The sequence below is a fragment of the Aulonocara stuartgranti genome (assembly GCF_965226115.1).
Source record: "Aulonocara stuartgranti genome assembly, chromosome: 10".
NCBI lineage: Eukaryota > Metazoa > Chordata > Actinopteri > Cichliformes > Cichlidae > Aulonocara > Aulonocara stuartgranti.
This window is the reverse complement of record NC_138946.1, coordinates 35,252,470-35,267,537: the sequence shown is the minus strand read 5'-3', so window position 1 is coordinate 35,267,537 and position 15,068 is coordinate 35,252,470. Positions and strand designations below refer to the sequence as shown.

Here is a 15,068-nt window from a genome sequence, read left to right as displayed (position 1 = left end):
GAACTTATTGTTTCAGAGGAAAACACAAACACAGTGTACAGTCGAGTCTTAATAGCTTACTTACAACCGGGCTCGTCAGGAACTCTTTTGTGCTGCAGTGGTTATTATTATATTTACATGCTTCCAGCTCCCGTTTCTGGTCGGTGACAACTCGTACTTTTCCACTCTCCTTTTTCTCCCTCCCTCGCTCACAGACACATAACGGGTATGACAGTCCATTCTCCCTGCAGCACAGACTACACTGCCCATGAGGCTACATTCTTTAGGGCGATGCCTGTAACACTCTGCCTATTGCCATCATATTAAATAATTTTAAAAAATATTTCTTCACGTCATTATGAGACACGAGATTGAGACACAGTCATTTGAGCCTCTTAATGTTTTGTTTGGGTTTCCATCAGCGTGGAATTACCAGAGATAGAGAGGGCATAGCCTACCATATGAAACAGGGAAAGACCGCCGTGTAATTCTTTTATTTCAACAAAGTAACTGTATTCTGAATACCACCTTTTTAAACGGTAACTGTAACGGAATACAGTTACTCATATTTTGTATTTTAAATACGTAACGGCGGTACATGTATTCCGTTACTCCCCAAAACTGTATATATATAGTTCGGCCGCTGTGTCAATCACCGGATCAAGGCGATATGGCTGCTGTGACAGTCGCCGCGTGTGCCAGAAATCAAGTTATTTTTCCATTTTTCTAAGTACATTGAACAGCTTGTTTATGATCTCCTCTCCCCTGGGTACAGTGTCGAATCGTTTCTGCCTCTGAAATATCCGTCATGAATCTCATAAATCATCTGTGAAGGACAATTGTCTAATCACTCTCCTGTATCCTCACATTTTCTCATACTCCTACTCTGTGCGTTTATGGGCACGTTTTCTGTGCAGACAGGAAAAGTCGTCAAAATGACATACTTCAGCACTACGGCTTATTCTCATTTATTCTCATAAAAAGTCTGCATCAACAATCTGAGTTTGAAGCCAAATAAAGTCAGATTTGGTTTTGGTTCTAGCTTTTATAGTTATTTGTTTTTATTGCAGTGTGGCATTTTAAGATTTTTGAAATTAGACACAAAAATGTCCAAAAAAAAAAACTTTTTTTGGCACAAAGATCTTTATTTTATTTTTTTTAGGCAAAAAGACCTTTATTATTTTTTAAAAACACACATGCCATTGTGCAGCATTGATAGTGACAGAAAAATCATTGTAGTCAACAAAAAAAGTGGGAAAAATAATGAATTTTGGACCATTGCTTTAAATGTGAAAACATGGCGCCACCTGCTGGCCAAATAAAAAAATTACAAATGTAAGCCCCCGACTCCCCAGAAAAGTCCAGAACTGCATTCATTTATGTTATGATAAATTTGGGATGAAAAATAGGGTTTATGATGGTTTTCAATGGGGCGTTTTTTGCCACGAGGACTAAAGGTGGATGCATTTCTGTAGCTTAGCCATTTTAGGCTAATCTAATGAATTTAGACCACAATTTTAAAATAAAATAAAAATATGTTTGGCAAGTTTGGCTATATTTTATTCAACACAGTGAAAATGGCTTGAAATTAAAAAACGCAGTGGCTGAAAAATGGCTCGAGGACTTATTAAGGGATATTAATACAACAAAAGTAATACTTTAAAATAATAATAATAAAAGGCTTTCAAATGAATTAAAACTCTGTCTCCAGCTGTGTGTGGCACGAAAAGTTAAGGAGAACACAACTCAAAGCAGCTTTATTGCTGGAATTGCAGAAAAATACAGACCACTAACCACAGCTGGACTGGCCATCGGGGATACTGGGCATTTGCCTGGTGGGCTGATGGTAATTTTTTGTTTGCTGGACCAATTACAGACGAGGAGGTCGGATGCACCCTCCCCCTTGCTTGGGCAATGGCTCTGAAAACAATCTTATCACAGACAAATAGAATAAAATGGTATTGAGGTACTTCAGCTAGAGTGAAAAAAAAGACTCAAAGCTGGAGTTAGTCTGTGTCGTTGCTGCACACCTGTTTCTTCTTCTTTCATTCTCTCCCCCTCCCTCTCTTGTTGCTGCTTCAATCATGAAACTGATCAGTGATCAGCTGATTGGCTTTTCTCTCGTTTGTTTATCGCCCACTTTGCGCCAGAAAGAGGAAACCAGTGGATGTCATGCTAAACAACAGCAGCAGGTTTATGCTTGATAAGCTGTTGTTAGAATTGATTTAATATTACTTTCTAGTATCAGCTGATGTTTGCTGGAGCCACAGCCATAAAAGCTGCTGGTGTTGATATCGGTTTGGATATGTGGTGAGAGGGAAATGTGAACATGAAAACAAGAGATGTCCTTGCTAGTGATGCACGAATCATGAACGAATCGTTCAATACTCGAGAATCACTTTACTGACTCATGAATCATGATTCACAAGCCCAACTGACTCACTGACTCATCCCTGTTGCCGTTAACAGTAATGTATCTAGCTTATAATTTAAATTGTGGAGAAAAACACAACATCCAGTATCTTAACAAAAAAATTTCTGCTCTGAACTGGAAGAAAACTGGAGTAGAAGCTCACATTAAGACAATAGCTCCTCGGTTCACAGTAGCATCGCTGTGCTAACATGCTAACAGCACATTTGAGCTACTCACCCCCTCCCTCCTGTGCTGAATCATAGAGCGAACGAATCACTCACCCCCTCCCTCCCTCCTAGCTCACAGCTTCTTCTTCTTCTTCTTGGTTGGCAACCAATGTTAAGGCACATTACCGCCCCCTGGCTCACAGCTCAGTGGACATTTAGATGAGAAAATATATATTTGACACATTTAAGGAAAATACTAATAAAATAAAAATAAACAAAATAAATGTTTATTAAGCAATTTTGATAGGAAATTGCTTAATTTTAGAAATGTTTTTGCTGTTTTTTGCTCTATAAAATAGTTGTTTTCTTTTAGAATCATTCATCTTAGCATTAGGATTTACATGAAAAGAGAAACAAATTAAGTTTGAGTGAAAATGTACATTTTTTGCACTCTCTGGTCAACTGACTCAAAAAATCCGATTCACTTCAAAGCTCGATTCAATAAAAAGAATCAAATTTACCATCACTAGTCCTTACTGAATCATCAGTGAATCATCATGAACAGGTGATGGAGAAACAGGTTTACATTTTAGGCGACATGAATGACTTGAAGGGAAGTTATGAACTGTTTCTGAGAGACAAATAACACCAGGATCCTTTTCTATGTAGCTGACAGCTGGTAACTGTGCAGGGGCGGGTCTAGCAAAGTTTTGCCAGGGGGCCAGGTAGGGTATTAACAGGGAAAGGGGGGCACAAAGAAATACTTTTCTTTCTTATTCTCATTTAAATGTCTAGCTTTTAATAAATAATTATCTGAACCTTACAACCAATGTTTTCATCTGATGTAAAATGTATAGAAATCATACGGCGCCGAGTATGACAGCCTCGTCGCAAGCTCCCCCAAGCAACAGCTGGTTTTTGTGTTTAATTTTACTTTTCCTTTATTTTTTCACGAGTAGCACATGTCTCCTTGTGTACGACCGACAAACCTTACTATTTCCATACTGTATATGAATGCTACTTGTTTTGCACATGTCCAACTGCAAACCTCTGTATATTTTAATTTATTGTTTATTCTATTTAATTTAAAAAAATAAAAATAAATAAATAAATAAATATATATATATATATATATATATATATATACATACATACATACATACATACATACATACATACACACACACACACACGTAGATATACATATTTAGTATACACATTTAGTGTAAAGTTAGACTCTTTTTCTCTAATTGATCTTTCTGAGTTAACTTCAATAATTACTTCCTCCAAGCCATCAACGTGTCTTTTAGACCCCATTCCTACAAAACTGTTCAAAGAAGTCCTGCCATTAATTAATTCTTCGATCTTAAATATGATCAACCTATCTCTAATGATCGGCTATGTACCACAGGCCTTCAAGCTAGCTGTAGTTAAACCTTTACTCAAAAAGCCATCTCTAGACCCAGCAGTCTTAGCTAATTATAGGCCAATCTCCAACCTTCCTTTCATATCAAAAATCCTTGAAAGAGTAGTTGTCGAACAGCTAACAGATCATCTGCAGAGGAATGGTTTATTTGAAGAGTTTCAGTCAGGTTTCAGAGCTCATCACAGCACAGAAACAGCTTTAGTGAAGGTTACAAATGATCTTCTTATGGCCTCTGACAGTGGACTCATCTCTGTGCTTGTCCTGCTAGACCTCAGTGCAGCATTCGATACTGTCGACCATAATATCCTATTAGAGCGATTAGAACATGCTGTAGGTATTACAGGTACTGTGCTGCAGTGGTTTGTATCATATCTATCTAATAGACTCCAGTTTGTTCATGTAAATGGAGAGTCCTCTTCACACACTGAGGTTAATTATGGAGTTCCACAGGGTTCAGTGCTAGGACCAATTCTGTTTACATTATACATGCTTCCCTTAGGCAGTATCATTAGAAGACATAGCATACATTTTCACTGCTATGCAGATGACACCCAGCTCTATCTGTCCATGAAGCCAGATAACACACACCAATGAGTTAAACTGCAGGAATGTCTTAAAGACATAAAGACCTGGATGGCCGCTAACTTTCTGCTTCTTAATTCAGATCAAACTGAGGTTATTGTACTCGGCCCTGAAAAGCCTAGAAATATGGTATCTAACCAGATTCTTACTCTGGATGGCATTACCTTGGCCTCCAGTAACGCTGTGAGGAACCTTGGAGTCATTTTTGACCAGGACATGTCCTTCAATGCACATATTAAACAAATATGTAAGACTGCGTTCTTCCATTTGCGCAACATCTCTAAAATTATAAATATCCTGTCTCAGAGTGACGCTGAAAAGCTAGTTCATGCATTTATTACCTCCAGGCTGGACGACTGTAATTCATTATTATCAGGAAGTCCTAAAAACTCGCTGAAAAGCCTTCAGCTAATCCAAAATGCTGCAGCAAGAGTCCTGACAGGGACTAGAAAGAGAGAGCATATTTCTCCTGTTTTGGCTTCCCTTCATTGGCTTCCTGTTAAATCCAGAATTGAATTCAAAATCCTGCTCCTCACATACAAGGTCTTAAATAATCAGGCCCCATCTTATCTCAATGACCTTGTAGTACCATATCACCCTATTAGAGCACTTCGCTCTCGCTCTGCAGGCCTACTTGTTGTTCCTAGAGTATTTAAAAGTAGAATGGGAGGGAGAGCCTTCAGTTTTCAGGCCCCTCTTCTGTGGAACCAGCTTCCAGTTTGGATTCGGGAGACAGACACTATCTCTACTTTTAAGATTAGGCTTCAAACTTTCCTTTTTGCTAAAGCATATAGTTAGGGCTGGACCAGGTGACCCTGAATCCTCCCTTAGTTATGCTGCAATAGACATAGGCTGCCGGGGGATTCCCATGATGCATTGAGTTTTTCCTTTCCAGTCACCTTTTTCACTCACTATGTGTTAACAGACCTCTCTGCATTGAATCATATCTGTTATTAACCTCTGTCTCTCTTCCACAGCATGTCTTTTATCCTGTCTTCCTTCTCTCACCCCCAACCGGTCGCAGCAGATGGCCCTGCCCCTCCCTGAGCCTGGTTCTGCCGGAGGTTTCTTCCTGTTAAAAGGGAGTTTTTCCTTCCCACTGTTGCCAAAGTGCTTGCTCATAGGGGGTCATATGATTGTTGGGTTTTTCTCTGTATCTATGAAGCGCCTTGAGGCGACTTATGTTGTGATTTGGCGCTATATAAATAAAATTGAATTGAATTGAAATTGAAATTTAGTAATGCGCATATACTCTTATATTGTACATATATTTATGCATATAATTCTCAGATTTACCCATTCTTATATTTTGCTTGTTCTTATGTTATTGTATTTTTGCACACCTCTATTGCTTGTGAAGCTTGCACACAAGAATTTCACTCGCATGTACTGTACCAGTGTACCTGCACATGTGATGTGACAATAAAAGTGATTTGATTTGACAAGACAGTGTACATCACTGTCACAACACCATTTGTGTTCATTCAAAGGCTTTATGGCTTTTCTTGTAGTACCTGGTGGGTCGGTCTCTAGTCAAAATGCCTGACTGAACAATATATACAAGGAAATCAGGGCAGAGAGGACACACCTGAGGAACACAGATGAACATAATCTAACTGATGAGACAGAGGAAGTAAATGAACATGACGCACATGAGACTAGGGACTGTCAAAATAAAACAGGAAACATAAACACACTGAGATATACAACTAGACTCAGGCTATGTCCACACGTACCCAGGTATTTTTGAAAACGCAAATTTTTCTATGCGTTTGCACCTTTCGTCCACACGTAAACGGCATTTTTGGTCACTGAAAATGGAGATTTTTAAAAACTCCGGCCAGGGTGGATATTTTTGAAAACTCCGTTTTTGCATTTACGTGTGGACGAGAAAAACGGAGAAAACGCAGCGTCAAAGATGTGCGCATTTTTTGACGTCACACTGTGCGCCACGTTATTGTTTCGGTGAAATGAATTTCTACAATACTATTACTGTTAATTGTACTCTCTGCAGTGTTTAAATGCTTACATATACACACAGTTACTGTCCATCCCCACATACGACTCGGTCCTGCTTCTATGCCCCAGCTTTGTTTACTTTTTCCCACCGAGGCTTCTAGACTTCTGATTGGCCAACATTTCTGCACGGTTAGGAATATATCGCCACCTGTTGCTTTGGCATGTTCCTAGCAGCGTTTTCCTTCATTTCTGCCTTTCCGTGTGGACGGGATTATTTTTTAAAATGAAAACCGAAAATCTCCGTTTTCAAAAATACCGTGTATGTGTGGACGTAGCCTCAAGGAACAGATAAACAAACACAGAGACATGACTGAGGAAGATGTAGCGAGGTACAGAGAGAGGGAGACCGAGAGAGAGAGACAGAGATAGAGACAGTGAAACTTGGGACAGAGACAGACAGGCTAGCAATGAAAGGGAACCGACTAAACAAGAAACTGAGAACTAGCAAACTCAAAAGCATAACGAAATAATACACTCAGGAAATAACAAATTAACTTGTACCTCTTTACAGAAATAACTAACAGGTCCAGGCAAACTCAAATCCTGGGTCAGATGACTAAACTGTAAAAAACAAAATTGTAATATAAAAGTATTTTACTGTGTATTTTACAATTTTGTACTGTTTTTCTAGAATATCATTAAATTTACATAAATAGACTGTTATTTTACATTTCAAATGTAAAATAACGTAAAATCACTGTAAATGTAATAAAACATAATTTTCTTGTTTTTTAAGTATATTTGTCTGTACATATGCATATGTAGATTGTTAAAATACATTCACAAATGTATCATAATTTCACAAATATTTGTCCATTATTTGAAAAATTTAACTGTTAAATTCAAATGTAATGCTATGAAAAAATATATAAAATGATTCTTATAAACTTTTTTTTTTTACATCAAATAATATTATTTAGGACGTTCGTGGCTCAAGAGTTGGCAGTTCGCCTTGTAATCAGAAGGTTGCCGGTTCGAGCCCCGGCTCGGACAGTCTCGGTCGTTGTGTCCTTGGGCAAGACACTTCACCTACCACCTACTGGTGATGGCCAGAGGGGCCGATGGCGCGATATGGCAGCCTCGCTTCTGTCAGTCTGCCCCAGGGCAGCTGTGGCTACAGCTGTAGCTGCAGCTGCCTCCACCAGTGTGTGAATGTGAGAGTGAATGAATAGTGGAATTGTAAAGTGCTTTGAGGGTCTCGAAAAGCGCTATATAAATGCAATCCATTATTATTATTTAAACCAACTGTTAACTGTATATTTCTGTACATTTAAGTATTATTATTCATATTGCTGCATTCATTTACCTTGTTTATAGGTAATTTCATTGTTTAATCACGTTAAAATGTTCATAATTTAATGTTTAAAAGCACTTGAAAAAGGCAAAATCCCATGTAAAATTAGGGCAACAAACTGTATTGTCATTACTGAAAATAACCGTATTTTTATGAGAAAGTTATTTTCTGGTATTATTTTGGTGCCCCAGCTGCCGGAAAATTACTGTTTTTTTAGGATTTTTTTTTTTACAGTGTAGTCAATATGGATTGCCTTTAGTCTTTGTTGGAACCAGTGTTAGTGGTAGTGGTTCACTGCCTAGCTCTCTTGCTTGCTGCTGTGTTCTACCATCGATTTGTTCCTCTGTGCAGAATACCCTGGAGGCTGGAGAGAGAGGTCTTGCTTTCTGTGGGAGATTCTGTGACACTAAATAGTAGTGGAATTACCTGTTTTGTTAAATAACTGTAAGATAAAGATGGCGCCGGGTGTCATGGCATGCCGTCTCTCGGTTCTGCAATATTTATGTTTTGTGTTCTTAGTGGTGTCCCTGGTAGTTTTAAAAACCCACTCTTTGTTGGTGTATGAGCGACAGACGCTGCTTAATATCCGTGACTCACTGCTGAAGCTTCCCAGCGTTAGCGAGCGATGTGGAGGACTCCCGCCGCCTCTGGCGTCGGTACCGGAGGAACTGCATCGCCGTGATCCCCCCTGGAATCCTTCGAAACGGAAGCGCTGGAGAAATGGACATATGCACGGAACGAGCTCTGGGAAGCGTGTTTGGGTCAGAACTCGGATGCGGCGGGTCCTTACCATCAGCGACCCTGGCTGTTTAGGACTTTATTTTGGCCTCAAACAGCGCTGCCTTCTTCCTGTTTACCCGACGTCATCGGAGCATGCTCACCCGACAGTGCTTTATTGGTCGCCATGCCGACAGGATATGAGGTGAGGTGGAGCAAATATGAACAACCTACAACTACTGCCTGCTACCACGGATGGACAGAGAGTTAAATTAGCTCTCTTAAACGCAAGATCTGTATCAAATAAAACTCATGTTCTTCGGGACTTTTTTGATACTCATAAGCTGGACGTCATGCTCCTAACTGAGACATGGCTGCGCGTTGGTGAAGTGGCACCCTTGCTGGAACTTTGCCCCTCCGATGCCAGCTTCTTCAGCTCCCCCAGGTTGTCTGGGAGGGGAGGCGGGGTAGCCTCTATCATCAAAGACCTTGTCATGGTCCTGGGTCGTGTGACCCAGTGTGTTATGTTTAGCCTATTTTGATGTTTATTGTTTGTTTAGGTTCTCTAAGGTAGCCCAGCCATTTGTATATATTACCCTTGCATTAAGTCTCCCTTGCCCTTCGTGTGTTTATGTCTGTGTGTCTTGTACTGTCAAGTTCATGCTGTCAGTTATGTCATCTCCCCTGTACTAAGTTTCCCTGGGTCATGAGTCCTGTCTGCGTGGTTATGTTTAGTTCTTGTCATGTCTAATTTCCATGTTTCCTGTTTTACTTTGTAAGTCTGTATTCATTGTCAGTGTATTCAGTTGCACCCTCCTGTCCTGTCGTTAGGTTCATGTGTGTCAGCTGTGATCCCATGTGTGGCCACTTCCCCTGATCATCCCTCATGTGTATTTAGTCTCTGTGTTTCATGTAGTCTGCGTCGCGTCGTCTGTGTTATCTCCCCTACCCCTTGTCATAGTTTCCCAGCCTTAACTAGTCCTAGTTTGTACTTTGTTTAGCCATAGTTTTCCCAGTCTATGTTCAGGTTTTCCCTCAGTTGCTTTGCTGCCTTGTTCCTTAAGTTTTCGGCCCTAAATAAAGGCTCGCCTTCTGTTAAGTCCGGTTTTGTGTCCTCACCTCTGTTTGCTCTTGGGTCCTCCACTCACTCCACACGGTCTGCCCCGGCGGTCCGTGACAGTCCTGGTGTTTTTGCCTCATTTGAGTCCCAACTCCTGACTTTAAGCTGTCCTGTGGTTCTAAATATAGTCATCTACCTAAATATAATGACTTGTTTATTTCAGAATTTTCAGACTTCTTGACATGTTTTATCGCTCACTATGAAAGGATTGTTATAGTGGGGGACTTTAATATTCATCTGTGTTGTGAGGATAAACCCCTGGTCAAAGATTTCTTAAATGTAATTGACTCCTTAAACTTCACACAATTTGTGTCTGGGCCAACACGTAAGGGCCACACCCTAGACCTTGTCTTGGGTTACGGACTGAATGTATCAATGACTGAAAATTGTGTTTTACCTATCTTAGACCACTCAGCAATTTTATTTGATATTTTAATCCCTAAATCTCCAGTTTCTGAGAGGGGAAGATTGCCCCTCAGATCATCTCGTTATATTAGCCCCGAAGCAGAGTTAAATTACATCTACCTGATGTGTTGGACCCTATTTTTACCCAGGAGTTATGTGTGGACACCTTGACTGCGAACCTTAGTAATACACTTCTTGAACTACTGGACTCTGTTGCTCCCGTAAAGAAATTAACATGTCAAAAAAGGAACCCTATGCCTTGGCTAAATGAGGAGCTCTTGAATTTGAGAAGAAATTGTAGAAAAGCAGAGCGTCACTGGAGATCTTCCAGACTAGAAGTATTTCTCCAGGCTTGGAAGGACTCACTGTCTTCTCTTCAATCAGCGATGTCGGCAGCGAAAGCAAATTATTTCTCAAATCTCATCATGAGTCATAAACATAACTCAAAACTCTTATTCAACACAGTGTCGCAACTTACAGAGAGTAAGTCAACTCTCTGCTGTTCTAATTTGATAGCTCATGACTTTCTTACGTTTTTCAGAGACAGGGCTGCAATACTTAGGAATCATATTACCAGAGGTGTGGACTCGAGTCACATGACTTGGACTCGAGTCAGACTCGAGTCATTAATTTTATGACTTTAGACTTGACTTGAAAAAATGTTCTAAGACTTGTGACTTGACTTGGACTTTTACACCAATGACCTGGGACTTGAATTGGACTTGAACTGGTTTACTTGAAAAGACTTGATATTTCACCCCAAATATAAAACTTAACATGCATATTATATAGAGATTGAAAATGTGATGTCATTCAGGGGTAAAACCGCAAAGGATTCTGGGAACTCGTGGCAAGAGGTACTAGCGCACGCAGGCTTTCAATTGAAATCAGTCACACAGCGATAAAAAGAAACACAAAAATGTCAAGAAGCTGTTGTATTATTAACTGCAATAGCTGGTCGCATGACAGCCACGGGAAGCCGACGGGTAAAGAGATCGGTTGTTATCGGATTACGACTTTGAAGAGAAATTGTTCGAGCCATGTTTCCGAAGTAACAAAGACGCGACGGATGGCCTGGATTTCAGCCATTCAAAGATCAAATATAACGTCCCAGAACACTCCAGCTCACAGGTTAGTCTGCTCCAAGCATTTCCACAAAGGTCAGTGTTTTTTAGTAGTTAATACGTCATTTTCATAACATAATTGGTGATATGGGTTACAAGCAAGTCTGGCGCTGAACAGAAATTGTCGCGCTATGCTCCTTTGTTTATTGTGCATAAATAGTGAATTGTCCTGACACAATATTGCGTTTCGCTTCTGTTATTATGGTACATTGACAAAAACATATACTTTTATTCACAGGATAAAACAGGTTTTTTGTATCACTAATTGCCCAGTACGATTACAGCATACAGTCTTATTGTCACTGCTACATTTCTGTGATGGGTACCAGAAATTATTTCCACTACTAATTAATTACCGTTGAGCTCAAAGGTCCTATTAATAAACGGTTAAGGAATGTGTATTTATGACGACAATTTGTGAGACTGGTAAACTTATGATACGTACGATGGTCTTTCGTTCTACACGGTGCATTTCAAGGTCCTGCACCCATCCGTCGGTAAACTGTACCTGGGCTTGTTGCAGTGACCTGAAGTTACTAAACTTCATGAGTGTATGCACTCACTCCAAGAACCGTATGATTATAAATATGCATATAAATATGCTACGATGAGATAGCTGACTTCATCTAACTAGCAAATGTTGTCCAGGCTACGTTGGTGATACAGTTTTTTTTAATATGTATGATATTTTTGTCATGCGATTTTAAAGCTGGTCCTACAACCGCATCCAAGAATAACATGCAGCTTATCTCAGAACTGTCGGTGAAAATTATTCTTGGAGCTAGGTTTAATTGAGCTGCATTTTATAGAGGTGCAATTTCACAATTTGTGTATATTTTCTAAGTTCACTATTTTGTCATGTGTTGAGAAAAACACAGATTTTAAAATTACATGGTCTAATATTTACATTTAGCATATAACTGCAACATGCTTTTTTTCGGGTTTTTTTAAAGACTCGGAAGGACTTGAAATTCAAAGTTTAAGACTTGTGACTTGACTCGGACTTTTACACCAGTGACTTGAGACTCGACTCGGACTTGCCTGACATTACTTGAGACTTGACTTGAGACTTGAGGATAAAGACTTGAGACTTACTTGAGACTTGCAAAACAATGACTTGGTCCCACCTCTGCATATTACTCCCTCCTCAAGCTGTTCATTAGACTACTTGGCTGCTTTGCCTGTTGGTGCTGATGAACTGTTCTCTGACTTCAAGGTTATTTCTCTGTCTGGATTAACTAAGGTTGTAAAAGCAGCTCGATGTACAACCTGTTCTTTGGATCCTCTACCAGCCTGGGCTATAAAGGAACTGTGGTCAGTACTAGGACCCTACATTCTGTTTCTTTTAAATACTTCATTGACAACTGGAGTCTTCCCTGAATGTTTTAAATCAGCTGTGGTAGTGCCAATCTTGAAAAAGCCTGGACTGGATGTTGACATGGTCGCAAACTATAGACCCATCTCACATCTGTCTTTTTTATCTAAAGTCTTTGAAAAAGTGGTTTTTAAGCAGCTCACTGAGCATTTGTTAACAAGCAATCTGTTTGAAGCATTTCAGTCTGCTTTTAAACCAAATCACTCCACAGAAACAGCTTTAGTCAAAGTGGTAAATGATCTGCTGGTAAATGCAGACAATGATCGCACTTCAGTTTTATTACTGCTGGATCTAAGTGCTGCGTTTGACACTGTGGATCACTGCATTTTATTGGATAGGCTTGAACATTTTATTGGAATTACAGGAAATGTTTTATCATGGCTGAGAGCTTACCTGCTTGGGAGGTCTCAGACTGTTAGTTTTAAAAATGATCTCTCTGAGACCTGTGCAGTGAAGCATGGGGTCCCTCAGGGCTCTGTACTTGGACCATTGCTGTTTTCTATGTACCTGCTGCCTCTTGGTGTTCTTTTACGTTCTTTTAATGTAACCTTTCATTGTTACGCTGATGACCTGCAGCTTTATGTTCCTTTAACCATTGAAAATTGTGCTGAAGTCTCTAAACTAGAATCTTGTCTATCTGCAATTAAGGCCTGGTTATCGGATAATTTCTTGCTCCTAAATACTGATAAAACAGAGTTGATGGTCATTGGGCCACACAAATTTGAGCACTTGTCCCAAAATTTCATCTTGAGAATTGATGACAGTGTCATAAATTGTAGGGACAAGGTAAAAAACTTGGGCGTGTGGAAACGGACTGGCACCTTCATACCTCTCCGACCTTTTACATCTTTACGTTCCATCCCGTGCTCTCTGATCTCAGGATTCTGGCCTTCTAAAGGTTCCTAGAGCCAAAAAAAGACAATTGGAGAGCGTGCTTTTTCTTTTCGTGCCCCGTTTCTGTGGAACACCCTCCCTCAAGATATCAGGCAGGCATGCTCTGTGGAGGTTTTTAAAACTAAGCTGAAGACACATTTGTTCACCCTATCTTACATGGCTTAATTCTATGGCTTTTAGTTTTTAAATTTTTACTGTTTTTAACTTGTATTGTGTCTTTTACCTGTATTGCTATGTATTGCTTTTATTTCTTTTTTATCTTTTTAGTTTCAAATAGTTGTACAGCACTTTGTTTGAAAGCGCTTTATAAATAAAGTTATTATTATTATTATTATTATTATTTTGTTGCTGACTAGAAACCAATGTCTTTGATTGGGGAACTTTGTTGTGTAAATAAACTTGTTGGACTTTCTGATAGTTTTAGTTCCTTCTGTAAAATCTTTTTGGGTGAGTGGGAAAAGTGGAGATTTTCTGACTCTCACTCATAACAAAACATGAACAAAAATAAAACATTCATTTCACCTTTCAAAAGTAGCCTTTCTCGTGGAGTTAATGTGGTAAATGAACTCCAAAATGGGCACAGGCAGTCCCAAAAACTATTGCTGAGCTTTCTATTGATGACTTTGTTTCCAAGTTCAATGTGTTCAAGTTCCACACTGGGGGATCCTAGCGCATGGATCCTACCTTACTTCTGGCAAGGTAGGAGTGTTGCTGATTATTCCTTTGGCTTCTGGATTTTGGCTGGAGAAGCAGGGTGAAAGAGAAGGGCTCCCCAAAGTGCCTGTTTACATGATTTGTATGATGAATTGAAGGGGGAAATGGCTGCTAAAGACCTTCCTAGATCTTTAACAGCCTTACAAAATTTTCTTGATTTATCATAGGCAAAATTATTAATTATACTCCTCATTTTTACTCCCTAAACCACAACCAGTAGTTGTCCCTGTAGTGCTCTAAAAGTTAAAACTAGAATTTTAAAATGGAACCTAAATCTGATTGGTAGCCAGTGCATGGACTTTAACACAGGGGTCATATGAGCTCCCTTGTTTGAGCGGGTCAGTAGCCTTGCTGCAGAGTTTTGGACAACCAGACGAGCTAGCCTTTTCTTGTTTAGACAAGTAAACAGACTGTTACAGTAGTCGAGTCTTGTAGAGACAAAAGCATGTATTATCATCTCGAGTTCGCTTGTAGACACGATGGATCTAAGTTTTGAAATGTTCCTCAAGTGAAAAAAGCAGGTTCTTACTATCTGATTTAAATGTCCCTCCAAAGAAAAAGCTTTATCAAATATAACACCCAGGTTTCTGAGGTTATGTTTCTGTGAGGAACCTAAGTCACCCAGTCGCTGTTTAATATCAGGTATTGCACTGTCTGGTAAAATAATCAAAGTTTCTGTTTTGGCCAGGTTTAGCTGTAAGCAATTATTGTTCAACCATTGTTTAATGTTGGTTAAACAGTTAATCAGATTGGAGAGCTTATAATAATAATGGATTGACAAACTGACAGAAGTGAGGCTGCCATATTGCGCCATCGGCCCCTCTGGCCAACACCAGTAG

At 39.6% G+C, this 15,068-nt stretch overlaps 1 protein-coding gene across 9 annotated transcripts in view; it reads right to left on the bottom strand.

Moving 5' to 3' along the window:
- The window catches only part of dmpk (DM1 protein kinase), a 93,005-nt gene that overhangs the window by 32,686 nt on the left and 45,251 nt on the right, over positions 1 to 15,068 (bottom strand). For 6 of the 9 annotated variants that reach the window (XR_014279230.1, XM_082548818.1, XM_082548820.1 and 3 more), the window contains exon 3: positions 7,088 to 7,147. The exons of the other annotated variants lie outside the window; for them this stretch is intronic. Coding sequence is in view for 5 of the 6 variants with exons in the window: in XM_082548818.1 (XP_082404944.1) it covers positions 7,088 to 7,147 (60 nt within the window). In the remaining variant the exon portion in view is untranslated. The remainder of the gene's footprint in view (positions 1 to 7,087; positions 7,148 to 15,068) is intronic. 9 annotated transcript variants of the gene reach the window in all.